Source organism: Crotalus tigris, unplaced genomic scaffold (assembly GCF_016545835.1).
Source record: "Crotalus tigris isolate CLP2741 ecotype Arizona unplaced genomic scaffold, ASM1654583v1 scf7180000019478.12717781048:2074007, whole genome shotgun sequence".
NCBI lineage: Eukaryota > Metazoa > Chordata > Lepidosauria > Squamata > Viperidae > Crotalus > Crotalus tigris.
In genome coordinates, this window is record NW_024097560.1 from 930223 (window position 1) to 948078 (window position 17856).

Below are 17856 nucleotides of genomic sequence, written 5' to 3' on the forward strand. Positions count from 1 at the left end.
GCACACCTGGAAGGTGAAAAGCCCCGAGGAGGCCTGGCGTTTGGCTTTCTGCGCCCCCCGCCCCAAATCAGCGCCACCCTGGCTAACTTCTTCCGCGGGACCCCCGAAGCCGGGAGGAGGGGGGCAGCTCCTCTCCCGAGCAGGGGCGGAAAGCCCGCTTAGAGGGTCTCGAGCGGCGCCCCCTCCAACGTCCCCGCCCGGCAACGCCCGGCTCCCGGAGGGGCGCGCGGGGCGAGGCGCCCCCTTCCCGCCTGGCCGACGGAATCCGGCCGCCCCGTCCTCGCCCTCCCGCCCCCGCCTGCTTCGCGGCCGGCCCGGGCGGGGGCGCGGCTGTTGCAGGGCAGCGGCGCTTCGCCCAGCGTCCTGGAGGAGGCAGCAGGCGGCCGAGGCGGGCGGGCGGCCGGGCAGGGCTGGAGGCGGGCTGCGCTCCCCGCCGGCTCCCGCGCCCCGCCGCCGCCGCCGCCGCCGCCCGGGCGCACACAGGGCCGGCGCAGCAGGGCGGCCGGGGTCCGGGGCTGCCTCTCCGCCCTCCCGCAAGATGGCCGCCGACGCGGGATCGACGGTCCAGCCTTGGCGGCAGCCCGAGCTCGGCCGGCTCCAGGTGAGCGCCCGCGGCGGGGGGGGCGTCCTCGGGGGCGGGCGGGGGAGGGGAGGCTCCCTCCTCCTCCTCCCCCTTCCCCCGGGAGGGAGGGAGCGAGGGAGGGAGCGGGGAGGGATGCCCGTTGCCGCCGCCGCTCTTTGTTCGGTTCGCCGGCGGATCGCGGCGGGCGAGGGAGGGAGGGAGGCGGAGAGGACCGCGCGCCCCGCAGCCCGAGCGCGGCCGGCTGGATGGAGGCGCCGCCGCCGGGCAGCCCCGGGCTCCAGCCGACTCCGCCGCCCGCGCCGATCGCGCCCGGCTCGGCCGCCTCCAGCCCGCGGCGCCCCCGCGCCCCGCCCGCCGGCGCGCAACTTCTCCGGGCGGCGCAGGTGACGGGCGCGGAGTTGGGGCAGCCTCTCCGGCCGGGGCGCCGGGCTTGCCCTCGGCGGCGCCCCGGGGGTGGCCGGGGGGGGGAGCAGCGGCCGGAAAGGGTCGCGCGAGTCGCCGCCGCCGCCGCCGCCGCTTCCCCGCTTCCCTCCCGGAGCCGGCGGCGGGGGATCCAGGCGGCGGCTGCAACTTTCGCGTCTCTCCGGGGTCCGCGCCTTCTCGGGGGGCCGGGGGGAAAAGTGGGGGTCCCGGAAGGGTCCGACGTGGCTTTGGGAAGCGCCTGCGGGGCCTCCGCGTCTAGGGGCGCCTTCTGGGGACGGGGAACGACCGGCGCTGCCCCTGAGCTTCGCGGGCTTGGCTGCCGGGTGGGAGGGGGAAGCGGAGCACCCCGAGACCCTCCCTCCCCCCCCCGACCCTTCTCCCTCCCTCCGGGCTTTCGGGAGGGCCAGCCGGACAGGCCCCCGCCGAGGTGCACAGCCAGCGGCTTGGAGGCTCCGCACCCCGCTTGCCCGTTTCTGCTCTTTTCTGAAGAGCCAGCAACTTCCCTCTTCGGTGGGCTGACCTGTTTTCACAAGGCTGAGGCTCTCCCCCAAAGTAGCCGTTGCATCTGCTTCGATCTCTCCCCCCCCCCCCTGCACGTTCAGAGGACGCACCTCTGGCACCAAAGAGCAGAGCCTTCAGATTCCTGAGGACTTTGAAACTGGCAGGACCTCTCCCGGCTTTTACTTGTGGTGCCTGGACTGGCAGGAGGCCCCGAGGCTTGCGTAGGATGTCCCAGGTCGGGTACAGGTCTTCGGCTTTTGCGGAGGTGGCCTGGGGCAAGGGAGCCTTCCTGGCAGTTGGGTTGGCTTGGCTGGCCCTTTGTCAGTCTTCGGATGGCCTCAGGGCTTGTGTGTGATTGATTTCGTCCCAGGCATTTCCCACCGTGTTCTTCTGTTAGGAAGATCCAAAATAGAGACATTATTCGTTAACAAAGTTTTTCTTTTAAAGAAAGCATACGGAGGATGTTGGCCAAGGGTAGACAATCTTGACAAATTGCAGGTCCCCGTAATAACAAGCTGATAATCTGATCGCTTTGATCAGGCTGCATTTGTACAGCACATGTTCTCGGAAATGAGGATAGATAAAATTCCTCTCTGGGATGACACTGGGCATATTTCATTTAAGAAACAATCTAAATAGGGTAACGTTACTAATGGAGTCTTTCCTGCTCTGTTTCCTGATAGTCACACAACCAGATTTATGACTTCACATTTTTCTTCCTCTTAGCTTTTTTAAATATGTCTTTTTAAAGGTTGGCAATGTGTATCCAACATTTTGAACGTTTGTCAGTGGTTTATTTTGCTTTTGTCAACAAGGAAGGGGCAAAGGGTTATTTTTTTAAAAAAACCTGACTACACAGAGATGCCGGGTTTTGTAGTTCCAAGTAGAAAGCAGACTGTTTGGGGGAAAACAGTTGTGTTTTCAATGCAAGGGGAACTGTATCCATTAAAAAAAATGACAGTATAGCAACACAGGTTTGTGGCACCCTGGTTGCAAAGCTTGTATTGTGCTGGGGGGTCAGTGAAATGTCAGTGAGGGGCAGCTGGGGACCGTATTTTCAACCCAAGCTGGCTCAACCAGCTTTTAGGAAGCATCCCAGTCTCGCCATGAACAGTTCTTTCCCAGGTGCCCTGCAGGTATGTTTCCATCATAATCAGTCAGTAGCCCAGAACAGATTAGGATCCTTTTCCTGTTAGAGTCACATTCCCTTCTGATAATCTTCTGATAATCTCTTGAAGCAATTGGGGGGGGGCTGTGTGCAGGACAACAGCTCAATTTGATTACTTTCTGGCGTATTTACTCCTCCGTTCTCTGATTCCTCTTTCCTTCCCTTCTCCCTCTAGGCAGGAATAGATAGTCTGAGAATTAAATATTGTTTCACCAGCAGCTAATGTCTCTGTGGCCTTGGGCCTTTTCCTTGGCTTGACCTCTGACCCGTTTTAATTGGAGATTCCTGAGCCAAAGGACTTACCACACTGGGGTAATAAGAGCAGCCCCCTTTTCCTGGAGTTTCAAGAGACAGCTCTTCTCTGCAGAGAGATTCTGCTTAATTCAGGTTCCCCCTCAGCTTTCATGGTGAGATACCTGCCTTTTCCATTCTTCCCTCTCCCCCAATGTTTACATTGTTGTTTTACCCTTTGGATTTTGGAATAGTTGGAGCTCAACTCCAAATGGTGAGAGCGTTTGGAGAGCGTTTGAGCCCATCTTTTTCGCAGCTTGGAAGCGGGGTGCTGATTAAAATATTATCTCTGCGTGATATTCCAGAGTGCATGAATTTTACATACGTATCGGCTAGGTGAGGCATCTATTACATGTCATGACAGGTTGACTTATTATAATGTGCTACCGTTTAACCAAGTGTCAACATTCTTGATTCTCAATAGTAGTAGTGATTAAATGATTGTATTCCATTAGCTTGGAGAAACTGGTGGGGAACATAACTTGAAATGAAGAGTGAGGGAGTGAGTTTTGACGTTCCTTATGCCGGAGTTAATCTATTACAGATTTTTTTGTAGACATCCCATCGAGAGACTGAAGGATTTATTTTCTGAGTCTGTTCTACAGGTCCTTGGGCAATTCAGTACTTTGGTGTTCCACTGTCACTTGGGAATAAGTGCACTTTACCTTCTAAGCTTATCTTGAGCGCAGGGCTAACAAAAGTTTAATGAGATCTTTGCTGGTCTTCTACTGTTATAAAAGTAACAGTACTGTAACAAAATGTTGCAGCATGTGGAGGCTGATCTTCCAGATCCTAATAGGTTAATTCCATTCCTTGCCCTGTGGGTTTCAAGCTATTCCTGCCCCAAAGTTCCAGAAGTCTCTTTTTCCAGCCAAAGGCACTTGCAGGAAAACATCAGAAATATCTTCCTCTCTCTTCGTCTCAAACACAGGGATGGGAGCAAGAAGGTACAGTCTCACTGAGATCTTTAAGAACAGCCTGATCCTGGGTTGTGGCGATGTCTGGTTGAGCTTGCTGGGGTCCTCTTTGGTTGTGGCAGGGCTTGGTTGACCTTGGCTGATCCTGAAGCTAAACAAGGTCAGACGTGTTTGCTTCTTAGAAGAGCTGATGGCTAGACAGAGAAGTTGGGGGGGGAACCTCCCAGAAAAAGCCAAGAAAACTGTTTGAACAGCTCTCTAAGTCCCAAGGGTGGAGCAGAACTTGAGGGAGATGTTACCTGGAAATCCAGCTGGTTGTCCTTCAGCCAGGATGGCCCACGATATCCCTTGAATGTGCTGACTTGGCTGGCAACATCTTTACACTGACATAGAGCAATACCGTGGGTGCCAGCTGTTTAGGCCCTGCAGGAGGACAGGAAAACGCATTCCGGAACAATACGTTGTGGGAAAGGGGTGCTGCCGAAGGGTTGCCCTCTTTCCTTCTCCCCAAACTTCTTTCCTCCATTAGGGGTTGGGAGCGATTGACATGGAGCCGAGGAACCAACGTCTTTTTCTCGCCGTCCCTTCCCCTGGATGCTCCTTCTTCCTCTTTGCGGTCTGCGTAATTGAGATTCTGTCAGACAAGACTGCTAGCAAAGATGCTGAGTTTTATCTTTAGTGCAGAGTGTTCTTTCTTTGGAAACAGATGACCCCAATCGCAGCCCGGAGAGGGGTGATTCTCCTAATTAATAAAGCAATTAATTAATTGTGTGCGCACCACAGAGGTGGGATTGGGGTAGGGTGGCCTGGGGAAGAAAGGGAGTGAGTTTGTCTAGCTGAAGTGATCAAAGGAGGTTGGGAGAAGCTGGGCCCAACATCATCAGCTAGACTTGGCCTCTCTGAAAATGCTGAGCAGAACTTCTATTCTCCTTAGTCAGACTTAATGTTCTCCAATTTTAATTAGAATATAGCTGGAAGGGACCTTGGAGGTCTTCTAGTCCAAGGCAGGAGATCCTATACCAGGTGTCCCCAACCCCCAATCTATGGACCGACACCGGTCCGTAGCATGCCGTGCAAACAAGTGTAGGTCCATCACATGAAACCACATCCCCTCCGATCTGTGGAAAAACCTGTCTCCACAGAACTGGTCTTTGGTGCCCACTGCCCTAGACCATTTCAGACAAGTGGCTGTCCAGTCTTTTCTTAAAAACCTTCAGTGATGGAGCACCCACAACTTCTGGAGGCAACTTCTGTTCCATTGATTAATTGTTCTATCTGTCAGGAAGCCTAGGTTGATTAAAACAGCAAACTTAAAGCAAATTTGATCCAAAGAGACCCTAAAATCCTTGAAGCTGTGTACTTCGGGGGGCTTCCTCTCCTTAGACACACTCCTATTTCACCAGCCTTGGCCTCTGCAACGGGGTGTTTTAGGGACAGGCCCTGCTTTCCCGTGTTGCAAATGGGCCTTCATGGAAATCAGAAAGTCCCCTATTTATTCCTTCCTCACCCAGCTGAATGTTTGTCTAGTGCATGGACAACTGTGGGAGTTTTGAACTGAAATAATTATACTTGAATATCAAAATAACGTGCTTTTTCAAAAATAATAATTTGCATGGTGTCAGGGAAGTTATATAAATTTCAGCTATTATTTTGTTTTCCTTTCGTTTTTGCTGTTCACACTAAATATATTGTTAGCTGCCAGGAATCCCTTGGGTGGGTGGAGGCAGTGAGCTGAAAATAAGTATTAACTGATTAAACTGCATGACTGATCTCTGTTTTTCATCTATAATCATAACATTGGCAGAGAAAGGGGGGGTGGATGGAGAGCTCCAGAGCTGCTTCTTAAAGGGAAGGCTTGCTAATCATAGTAAATTATTTTTAAAACAGACCTGGTGATTGAGGTCTTAGAGATATTTAAACAAACTCCTCGGCTTTTGGAGGGCTGACTTTGTGTGGAGAAGGATGAAACTTTTAGTCAGAGCAATGCTTTTCCATAGCATTTAGCTGTTAATCTCCCAGGAAATTCTCCTGATGGGTTACTTTCGTCCTTATTTTGTTTTTTAAACTGTTTCCCCTCCCCTTCTTGTTGGTTGCAAACAAACATGATATTTGTTTTATCCATGGCTGTTGTGCTCCTCGGATGGTTACTTGTTGCAAAATGAATCTAAGGTAAGAGAATGCTTGTCTTCTTCAGCAGAGATTTGTGACTATATGCCAATCAAATCTATTTCTCTTTTTTGTCACCAACACTCATATTCTATTTTTTTTTCCTTTCCTGGATATTACAAAGCATTCTGTAGTCTGCACACTCGCAGAATATATCAGTGCAGGATTTTGTTTTGTGCTGAACATTTCAACCTGCTCGTTTTTCTTAACATTGAAACAGTCAAGTTGCTAGTCCTCAAGGCTGATAAAGAGCAGGCTGTGAAAACTTCCAGAAATATGATCCCGCAACCCAAAGTTTGCTTAAATCATACCAATGGAATTCTTACATGTATATGTACATGTGTATGATTCTGAGTGAAGAATTTCATTCTGAACCTTTCAACTCACTCCTTTCTGTTGGTGCTGAAATCCTCAAGTTGCTAGCCCTCAAGGCTGATAAAAGGTAGGCTGTGAAAAGAGCTCGCCGAAAGAGGGTACGTCAACCCAAAGTTGGCTTAAGTCTTTTCAGTGAAATTATTATATATTTTTTGCTACAGTACGAAGTCCCCCCCCAATATCTCAGCTAGAAGATTTTCTGTACCGCATTCTGTGTTTGCGCCAAAGAGCCCAGCTAAATAATCATTTCTTTGTTTCTTAGTTGACAAAGCTGTACCGTTTTGAATACTGCTTCGCTGGATAATTATTGGGTTTTGTTGTCTGTGTGTTTTTACTCGTTTGGTGTAACATTTAATGATTTCCCCAAAGCACCAAGAGGAATCTGGCGTATCGATTTCGCTGCAGTTTAACTGACTCACAGCAAATGCAGGGGCTGCTTTAATATTAATTGCCAGACACGGCGGGGGGGGGGGCTTGCCAGCACTTCTGTGACACCGATTCCTTAAAAAAAGTAAATAGCCGAGCGGTCGCCTGCGTAAATATTACCCTAATGCAGTCTTTCTCAAGCCTGGCCACTTGAGGATGGGTGGACTTCAACTCCCAGAATTCCCCAGCCAGCAATTGAGAAAGACTGTCTTAAAAAAGCGATAAGTAGGCTTATTGCTTGGGAAAAGGCACACGTTGCTCTTAAAGGGACTTTTTTTTTTCTTCCTGAACTTTCTTTTATCCGCTCGAGTGCCCCATTCCTCAACGCAGGGACCATAGTTCCTGCTTTGGGTTGGGAGGAAGCCGAGTGACTTGAAGCTTTCTACTTCCAGCCCCCAGTTAGGCAAGCTGTGCCCTGGGGGGAGGGCTTCTCTCTTTCTGTGCATGAGTCCATTGCACAGATAAGGCCAACTGAGGCCATTTAGCTTTGGTTATCCAGAGCGAAAAACAGAGCAGGCAGATATCCCTGAGCCATACAACGGCAGCGCAAAACCAGAACCGGTGTTAAAATACAACTTGTGCTTAGAGCCTTCTGCTTCACAGCCCTTGGCTCACCCACCACCTAGGTCCTAGGTGAACATTCCTTCTGATTGCTGCCCCCTCCCCAAATCACCTCCAACTGACCTACTGGGAGCCTGGCCCTTGATGAAGTCAAAGCATGGTCTCTTATTGCTGCAAAGAGGGAGACAATGCTCTTCTTCTTCCTCCTCCTCCTCCTCTTCCTCCCCCAATAATTAGATTTCTTCTCTTGTGATCCTTCCGCAGTAAATAACTGATTAGCAAAACCTGCGCTGTGTTTTACAGGGCAGGTTCAGGGGGGCTGCTTTTACCAAGGGGGGGGGGCTTGCCATTTTCCTTGGCAGCACACAGCGGCTGGCGCCATTTCCCCTGCCGCCGTACTTTTTATTCCTATAAAAAGCAGTTAATTAACATTATTCTTTAATTATTGCTCCTATCAACAAGGGGGCTGTTTCCCTCCCCCCTTTCCCAGCTACCCTCCGCGTGAGCCCCCTTTCCTGCTTGCCTGTTGAAAGGCAGCTGATGTCTCCCGTCCGCTGTCACTTAATGGGGTCTATCGGGGGAGGGCCGTGTGCCAGAATGCTGTTAGCAGCCTGGAAGCATGTAATTTGCCTCCTCCGGCAAAAGTACTTTGGATGTCTCTGGGTAGTTTTGAACTCTCTGTTCTTAATTAAATATGCAGCTTTTCACAGTAAGCAGGTTAATTCTTTTGTGTGGTGTTGTAATGCTGTTAGGAATTTTGCATAGTTCTTATTAAACATTATTCAGGCATTGTGGATTCTGTAATTAAAAAAAGAAAGAACAAAGTTCTTAAAAAAACACCATCTTCTTTTCCCTCCCCCAATTAATTTATCAAGTGAATTTTGCAAAGTTTTTTCAGCGGTGGTGGTGGTGGTGGTGGAGAAGGATGGGGGGGCAGCACAGGCCATCCCGATGCTGCAGCAGTGTTTTAAAAGGGGAAATATTTAATTGCTCACCCGGGATTGGTTGCTTATGAAAGATTTGGCTGTTTGATTAGCAAAGCCTTCGAGGAGAGGCTTTAAATGGTATGTGATTTTTTTTCCCCCCCCTCTAAATTGTGGGTCTCTGTGTGTGTGGTTGTGGATAACTTGCCTTTTCTTCAAGTATCGTTTGGAGAGGTGGAGAAGTAAGGAAGGAAATTTGTGGATCAGGCAAGACTGGAATTCATCATTTTTACTACAGCCTCTGTGGAATCCTTCCCCAACCTCTAGATATGTTAGGCAACCAACTCCCAGAATTCCATCGCCAATGTTCCTAGGAATCCTGGGAATTGTAGTCCCCAATGCATCTGGAAAGCAGCAGACATGGGAGAAGGCTGCTATTCTAGGAACAGCTTCCTGCTCCACGGTGTCAGACAGGCAGCAAAGCTTTATTTCAGATCATCGAGACTGGCAGTTTTAAAAGATCATTTAACGTATTTTTCTTTCAAATTTTTCATGGCTGCCCATCTCCGAACCAACAATCTGGGCAGCCCACAATTAGTATATAAATATTGATGTTATTTCCTGTCTTTCGTTTGGGACTTTAAGGCAGTCTACAAGAGGAGTGTCCAACCTTGGCCACTTGAAGACCTGTGGATTTCAGCTCCCAGAATTCCCCAGCCAGCTGTGCTATGCTGGCTGGGGAATTCTGGAGCTGAAGTCCACAAGTCATAAAATTCCAAGGTTGGACATTCCTGGTGTACAAGATGCTTTCTCTGTTTTTGCTCCACAACACACCTGGGAGTTGAGTAGGCTGTCCTAGAGTCACCCAGGGAGTTTTGACAGCTGATGGCACCCATCAGACTCAGTTTTCCAACAAGTGGCCCCCATTTGCTTCTCCTCTGGAGATCAGTTAAAGAAGAGCCCTCAGCAGCATTCTTGAAATCCCTCTCTCTCTCTCTTGGCCTGGGCAGGCTGACACCTTCTTCACAAGCTTCTGTGTCGATTTTTGAATGTGTGCTGAGCTGTAGTTAAACTTCTCAGAAATCAGCATGAAAGGGTTGGCCTAGAGGCCGGCTTGGTATCTTTGGTGACCGAGTGCCATCATACATGACCCACAACAAAGCCATCCCAACTGTTCCCTACATTTCAAAAAGTATTAAGGATTAAAATTCAGGCTAACTTTTGCACGGATGCATAGTTACTTAGATTTTTTTTCAGAAACTGCGAACCTTCAGCGTAGTAACACCGAAGAAAGTTTTCTTGGCTGTGCCTGCCTGTGTCCCCCAGCTTAGCAGTAATTTCCTTCTCAGACGCTGTTCTTGTCCCTCGATCGAGTTAGGGCTGTCTTCCTTGTCATCTCACACTATCATATAAGCATATCTGATTTTCATCCAGGAGCAAAAACCCACCCTGTTCTTCAGCATCCAAATTGGTGTGATATTTTCATTAGACAGTGACAGGAAAAATGGGTCGTTGACATTTATTAGGGACAATATTAAACTGTCAAATTGGCAGGTCGAGCAGTTTCCCCCCAAAGTCCATCCAGTCCATGCAGAATAGCCAAGCTGGGCAGTGAAAGCAGAGCTTGTTTAAGTCTCCGCTTGGTTTTGTATACGCAACCCAGTTGTGTGAGTGTAGGCTTGTTTTGAAGGGCATCAATGCATATATCAGGTGTGAAAATAAAGAAGAGCTGCAGATTTATTTATGTATTTGTCCATATGACTGAACGGCCTAAGGCTGAAAAAACTCTGAGCTACAGGCTAGAAAGTTCTATTTATGTAGACATTTATTGTTCTTTTGGAGATGGTTCATCCCAGACACCTTTTTTTTTCATGGTGTCAAAGTTCTACGTGGTTGTGTTTTATGGCCTTTCCTGAATTAATTGCAATGAATTGATTAATTTCTTTTATTTCCCCAATAGTGGGAAGATTTTGTTGGCTGTTGGGGGAATAAAAGAAAGTCTGTTCAACAGATTCCATCAAGCAGACCGGGTTATGGGGATGGGTGAGTGTCTAGAAGGAATACGGACTGGGATTGTGGGTTTCTATTAAGCTGACTTTCTTTGCCATCTGTGAAGGGTTCTGAAAATGTGACCACCCTAACTGGAAAAAGAACAAAACTGAAATGTTAAATGGCTTCCAAACAGAACTCGCTGCCCTTAATTATGACTAGCATAACCAGGTTTTTAAGTAGTGTTGCATGTGGGGCCTGACATAATATTCAGCTCCTTTGTTCTATACAGACAGTGGTGTGTTGGAGTATTTATTTTTAGAAATGTGTCTCCCCACAAGGAAGTGGCTGGTCAGGACCATGGATAGCTCAGTATAAAGCTGGATGGAGGACTGCTAGCAAGCCAGGCACATCAAGGCTGGTCTGAAGTCCATAGATTAGAAAGGGGAAATAACAACAGTCATACTTTCAGATCTGCTCCGTTACAAAAGCTGGGTTCTCCCGCAGAGCTGCCTTCGTCTAAACAGGCATGAAAGTGGCCCTAATCTACATTTATTCTTTCTTGGCGGATATCATTCTGGAGTTGAAGTCCGCAAGATTGAGAAGCCCTGCCTTAGATTAACAATGCAAAGACTATCAGAAAGTTTATTTTCACTTTTGGCATTGTCGGGGTCCCCATGCCTTTTAAATTTTATTTCCATCTCTGCTCTTCTAGGGCAGGGGTAGGCAACCTTGGCTCTTTTATGACTTCAACTCCCAGAATTCCTGAGCCAGCTATGGAGCTATGAAGTCCATGAGTCATATAAGAGCCAAGGTTGCCTACCCCTGTTCTAGGGGAAAAGAGATCAGGCCTTTGTCAGGGAGCCGAAGAATGACGCAAAGGGAACCGGGGTGCTGGAATGGGTAGACTTGCTGACTGCTTTCTGGGTAATGAACTTGCTCCTCTCCAGGAGGCTACAGACGTTGTGCTTCAAAAGAGAGTGTCTAATGATAGCGCTCTCTATGCAAGCAGAAAGGAGACTGGGAGGAGGGCCTTTTGCACCTGACTTGCATCAAAAGCGGGAGGTTTTGCACAGGCCTCGTGGAGACCTACTAACCAAACCAGGGTTTGCTTTAATGTAAAGGAATGTCCTTTGTTTGCTTGCTCCTTGCTCTTTGCAGCTCAAGAGGCCACCCATGGTGGGGGGTTTAGCGAGCCAGGCTTTCCAATTTGTACCTCAGATCTTTTATGAAAGAGAGCAGACTGCTCAGCATTACTTTGGGGTCAAAGATAGGAACTTAGAATCCATGCTTTGGCCTTCTTCCCTTTCCAGTGGACAAGACGAAAGAAGGCCTCCGGGATAGCGCAGTTCCAAGGCAGCATTTAGGCCCAAAGATTTGACTTGGTTCTCACCAAAGGGAGCAATGCTGGGGTCCCTTGCTCTCGCCACTTCAGGCCTCCAGCTGAACTCTGACCCCAGTCTTTGAAGCAGAGTCTTCTGGTTGTGGAAGCTCGAGGCGGGCATGAGGCGGGCATCTTTTCCCCAGACTGGTTTGCCTGGATGAACTGCTGGGCTGTCTCCACGGAAAGGAATAAACCTGGAGCTCCCCGCAAAAGAGTGTGGCTGGCACATCTTGCTGTATTTGCAGCCCAACCGTTTCTACAAAGGAGCTGGCAAGTGTTGGGGTGCTGGTATGGGAAGGCAGGAGGGGTGGGGTGGGCAGCGGAAAGGAGAAGAACCGCCAGACTCTAAATGAAGGAATATTGGATGGATATTGATAGATTTCTGGGCGTTCTGCATTAAATCAGCCAGACTTTCTGACTCCTGGTGTTTTAGCAACCGTAAGAAGCTAGCCTTCCTTTTCTCAAAGAGGTTGTTGAAATGAATCAAATTGGGGAGGTGGGAGAGATGGATGGAGATAAGAGAACTAAGGATGGATGCTTGCTTAGAAGAACTGAGGGCATCATTTTGGGACTGAAAAAAATAATAATTCTGCTCTGTTCCAACCCAGTTCAGACTCTATTTCAGTTCCCATCCAACCTAATTTGTATTTGCTTCTGGTTTGAGATCTCGGATTTCCTCTTATCTGGAGGCGCAGGCAGCAATTGGCTGATCCCCGAAAGGGCTAAGCAGATCCTCTCACCTCTGAATGGAGACCCCAGGAAGCCTAAGGGCTCATAGGCCAGACTAAGAAGTTGCGAGGGCTTCTAGGGGGAAGATGGGGGTCAACCAGGGCTGTGCGGCTTCCAAAAAAGCACCAGGAGCTTTTGGCTTTACACAGAGTTGCGCAAGTGGGTAAGTTTGGATGCTGTCCCTGACCTTTTTTTTAACTCGTTTTATTTGGGCGCTGAGCTGAGAGCCAAAGTAGAAGGTGAGCTTGGGTTTTGGAGCCCCGAGGCCTGTGTTTTCCAATCATGTCTGGCTGGGGGATTCTGGGAGTTGAAGTACACACATCTTAAACTTGCTAAGGTTGGGCAATATTGCTCCATGTGGGCCGAGCTGAGGCTGGTAACACATCATGTACCAGATTCTCTGAGGGGCGAAGGCATCTGAGATTCTGGTTTTAGCCTGCAAAGGCTGCACTCAAGGCGCCTGTTCTCAGCTGGTGCATAATTTCCACTTGTCAATCTCCGGCTGAACCGGGTCACTGAAGTCCAGGAGTTAATAATGGGGTGATTGGGGTGCTGCCCCCCTTTTTTGGGTCCGTGTGGATCTTGTATGGGCTTTTTATTTTTTATTTATTTTTTATTTTGCTTTCAGTGGTTGTCAGCAGCCCCCTTGATAACATATGAAAGAATCCTATTCTCTTGATTAGATTTTGAAATGGATCAATTTTTAATCAGCAGAACATCTGACCCACTCAATAAGAGCGCAGCGTTGTACCGAAGGCCGGGGAGGGGGGGACAGTGGAGGGCGTGGGGAAGATGGCCGATTATTTAACGGATTATTTGTTGTTTCTTCATCATCGGACGCAAAACACACACGTGGCCAGGGCGGAATCTTGCCCTACTGAATAAAATCGATGTTGCGTCTTTAAAAACAAAACAAACAAACAACTCCCCCCCTCCCCGCTCTCGCCCAGCTCCCCGGTGTTTGATCCATCGGTTGGAAAATCCATGGGTCCTGCTTAAGAGATAAGAGCACCAGCTAAATGTTGGAGGCCGTTATCTGTCCTTATTGACTTGCCGGTGGGGAAATGCTGATTAATGGATGAACTCTGCGTATTTATGGGGAAGAGAGGGGGGGAGAGAGAGAGGGTCCAAGAAGGGCGCTTGGCTAACCTGGCAGGGCTTCCAGGGAGGGTGAATTGGGTCCTTTGGGGCCAAAGGGACAATCAGTCAGGACGGATGGACTAGATTTACAGAGGTCCCCAACCTTTGGGACTCCAGGGACCAGTTCTGTGGAAAGAGGTTTTTCCGTGGACCGGAGGGAGGGTGGGTGGTTTTGCATGCTCATGATTAAAAACATTCGTGACTCTGGAAGGTTAAATATGCATGTTATATCATCTCTGGCACTTTTACTGCTCCAGAGCTGCGAGGGGCAGCAGTGCAAGTGGAAAGGGGGGGGGAGGTGATTGGTTTAAAGGTGATTTTGTTCTAACGATGATGATGATGATGATGATGATGATGATGATGATGATGATGATGATGATGATCTTTTAGGAAGCCCTGTTGGGCTTCACCAAGATAGGCAATCCTCTGTAAGGGAAGCTCCCCTGGGTTAAAAGCCTATGTGCAAAGAACTGAATAGTTAACAAGAAAGTGGATTTTGAAGGGAAAGGGGGTAAAAGATATCACTCTTTCTGTGCAATTTTTTCCCTCCTCCTCCTCCTCCTCCTTCTTTTACTCCCCCTCTTCTTTCTCCTTCCTCCCCCCTCCTGCTCCACTCCCCCACTAGTACTTAGCTTCTGTTATGGCATTAATATTTGTACTGAAAAAGCACAATCATTATTGATTTTTGCTTTTGGAATAAAGAAGGGAAAGAGAAAATTTGCACAGGAAGAAGAGCTGGGGAGGGGTCAGAGTGACAGAATTTCTCCTGCTGATTTTGCGCCTTCTTGGGTGTAAACAGCCAACCGGGAATCCTTGTGGAAAGCTGAGAACTTCTGTCAAGGATTCCAGGGTGCAATCTGGAAGGATCTGCCTGCAGATTGTTACCTGGAGAGGCTGCCAAAGTTGCTGCCTCCATCAGATTGGAAGAAAGCCTGTTTCTGATACGAACCCAAACTATTTATTAAACAAAAAGTATTTTGGGGAAGCGATTAGGACTTAACCATTCTGGAGGCATCCTATTGTCTTTCTCCCCCATCTTGAAAGCCTGCTTTAATCCTGCTTGACAGCTTACCTCCTCCCCTCCCCATTTGTCAAGGGCTGATTGACAGCCATCAGGAATGATAATGAAACATAATTAAAAGTTTGAACTCATGATGTGGAGACTGTTGTCAGGAGGAATGCCAGCCATATTACAGCCAGCTGCCATCGGAAGGAGGGAGGGGCTGGTAGGTGGGCACAAATGATGCCAAGACCCCCAAGAGGGTGTTAAGAGGAAGGAGGCAGAGATGGGCCCGCAGACCATGCCCTGATGCTCCACGGCCTTTCTGGCTCCTAAACAGAACCTCGATAGGTTATTGATCTGTACCGGCTCACAAGATGTACTTCCCCTTTTTTTTCATTCTAGATGACTTCACCAAATTCGGGAGGGGGGGAGAGACATGTTAATAATGGTCATGTGATTTTGGGGGACATCATGGCTGGGGTGACAGTGGAGGCTGGCTGGAAGGAAAAGTGGTGGATTAACAGGGCCCCAGTGAAATGGATCTGCCACCGTAAGCCCACTTCACTTTATTTGACACATTATAGGTTTAAAGGACATGAAATCAAACCTAATAAATCATCATCTACAGCCCTGGCAAGCCGGAGAGAATCTGATACCAGCTTTAATCTCTTTGCTGCCGGATGCCAAAGCCTCGCTCTTGGTGCCACATGGGCAAGTGGAGCCAGGCTGGGTCCTGTGTTGGCATCTGTGTCTGAAGGGCACAGCTTTGGGGGCTTTCCCCTTGGCTGAAGCAAGAATCTACTGTTTCTCTTTCCAAATAACATCTGGCTAAGTTGCTAGTGGCAGGATTTTGTATGCCCTCTATTGTGGTTCTATTTAGCAGGGATGTAGCTTTCCATCGGTGTCTTGCACTGGCAGAAACGGGTGGATTAAGGCAATCAGAGTATTCACCCCTGGGCTGCTCCATCTTCCTGAGACTGGAGAGTACTGTATTGTCTTAAACTCCGTCCCTAATTGTTTGCTTGCAGATGTTTCATTACCTAACTAGGTAACATCACCGGTGCTGCTGGGTGTGAGGTTCTCTCCCTGTTTATATACAGTATTTTGCCCTGTCAGTATTGGTAGTGGTGGTGGTTTTGCCCTTGGTGTCTCCTTGACTGGGGCCTTGTTTGTCTGGGGTTAATCCCTGCTTATCTAAATGTTGACCACTGGAGGGAATGTGTTCTGCTCTGAGGATGTCATCTCGTTGGGCAATGAAAGATCTGCAAGCAGACAGCCAAGCGCAGAGAGGACCCCACCGTTCAACCCTGAGCTACAAATATTCTCTTCTATCGGCATAAAAGCCGGTGTTTAATGTTTTGACTTGGAGCCCCCTCTGAGCCATTTCACCTTGCATGTGGCAATGACGCCTTTCAGCAACCTTAATGAGAACAGACTTGGTGTTGTCATTGTTTATTAGTCTTTGCTGAAAAGCAAAATGATTTTCTTCCCACTCCCTGTCCTGGCCTGTGATTGTTGCTCACATCACAATCTATCAAACCGGGCTGCAGTGGGGAAAGGAGCATTGGCTCTTGCTAAACTGATCAGAATTCCATCAGGACAATTGAAGCCACCTGGTCTTCGGTGCAGACCGTGATTTTCGCTCATTGTATTGGGGAAGGCTGCAGAAACTGTGTAGCACGGAGAGTTGCCCTGTTTGCCAGCGTAAAGGGCGGGCATTTTCTTTGCCCTCAAATGAGACCTCCACACACACAAATGTGTATAATGTATTAACCCACTAATTAAGTGGACACGGACCATCATAAAATTGTGGATAAATTGCTTTCATTTGAGAAATAAAATAAGGTGGTGCAGTGGCAGTTAATCGGACTCTGTTGGTTCCTCTTTGCAAGTGACGTAGCTAAGATTTTAGATTTTTGGGGGCCGAACCCAGGATAAAAATAAGGAGTTTAAAGTTCTTGCCCATCAACCGGTTGCATGCAATGGCACTTCTCGCTTGGCTGTGAGGGGGAATTTCAGGATGGAGGATCTCTAAGTTTGCTCCACCTTGCAATTAGGAAGCTACGCAGGAATCTGTGTGCAGGAGTTTCTAGAATTAATGAGTCGAACCAGTGCTGTGCAGAAATCAATGGCTCCTGCTTTAATGGCACCGTTCGGCGTGTTGTTTTTTAAGTTTGAGTTGCATACTTACAGCAGGAGATTCTTTCAGAAACAGCTATCCCCAACTAGTGTCCCCTGGTCTGTTATCTAGGGAGGAATAACAGCTGCAGAGAAAGACCCCCGAAAAGCTGATATGGTAGCCCAGATTTTGATCTGATAGTTTCCCATTGGGTTTGATGTAATCCTTACATTGAGGGATTGCCTGATGTGAAAGGGATCCTCCTTGGAACCCACTGATGTACTTGACACTGTGGGTCTTTCCTTCAGTGAAGAGTGAGTGTTGTCAGTGAAGAATGAGTGTTGTTGTGTTCCAGTTTGCAAATGCTTCCCCTTAACGTTACAATGATTTGTGACTATTGGTGCAAGATCTCTGGTGACGCATTTTTGGAGGAGACGGTCAGTGTTAGGAGAAATTCATAGGGAAGAAGGTTTAAGTGCACATTAAAAAAAATAAAGCATGGATGAAATGCGTTTGTTTGCAAACCTAGCTATAAAGCTGGGTTTGCTGCTGTGTAATGCGTGAAAAACACTGTGGTGACTTAGTGGGCAACAGCACAGTTTTGCGTATCAGGGTTTTCTGGGCAAGCTGGCATACTTGGGAAGTGAGACCCGAGGATCTGGGCAGGCTGGCTTCCAAATGGGCGTATTTTCACCCTTAACTCTCTTTCATATTTAATTAATCTGAGTTCGGTATTGGTTGGGTTTATTCTGTCCAAAGGACTTTGGTTACAGGCTATAAGGTTCAAAGAGTTATTAATATAATCTGAAAGTAAACTGGGTGTGGGTATTTTTAGCAAATTGTTCTTTACGGTATTGATTTATATCTAATATAGTACTTGCATGAACAATAGTTGCAAATCTGCGAGCATTCATCATCCGAGATAGCTATGAACTTCCTTTTTTAAAAAAAAATGTATTGGAAGATGGCATTTTTTTATAGGGGGAGTTTCTGGCCTGTGGTGGCAGAGGTGGTACAACAGTTTAATTAAATAAAAATGAGCACTATTCTTTTGCACTGGTTAAAATATAGAATTTTGGTCATCCTGGGCCCACTGAATTTGAGCTGAAAAGAGAGGGTGTGTGTATGACATCTCAGATTATGCAAAACCTCCAAGAA

At 48.3% G+C, this 17856-nt stretch overlaps 1 protein-coding gene across 2 annotated transcripts in view; it reads left to right on the plus strand.

Annotated features, from left to right (window-relative positions):
- Nucleotides 1-416: 416 nt before the first annotated feature.
- Nucleotides 417-17856, plus strand: part of CUX2 (cut like homeobox 2) — a 62908-nt gene continuing 45468 nt past the window's right edge. For both annotated transcript variants that reach the window (XM_039362610.1, XM_039362611.1), the window contains exon 1: nucleotides 417-601. In XM_039362610.1, coding sequence (XP_039218544.1) covers nucleotides 539-601 — 63 coding nt within the window. In that variant the 5' untranslated portion in view covers nucleotides 417-538. The remainder of the gene's footprint in view (nucleotides 602-17856) is intronic.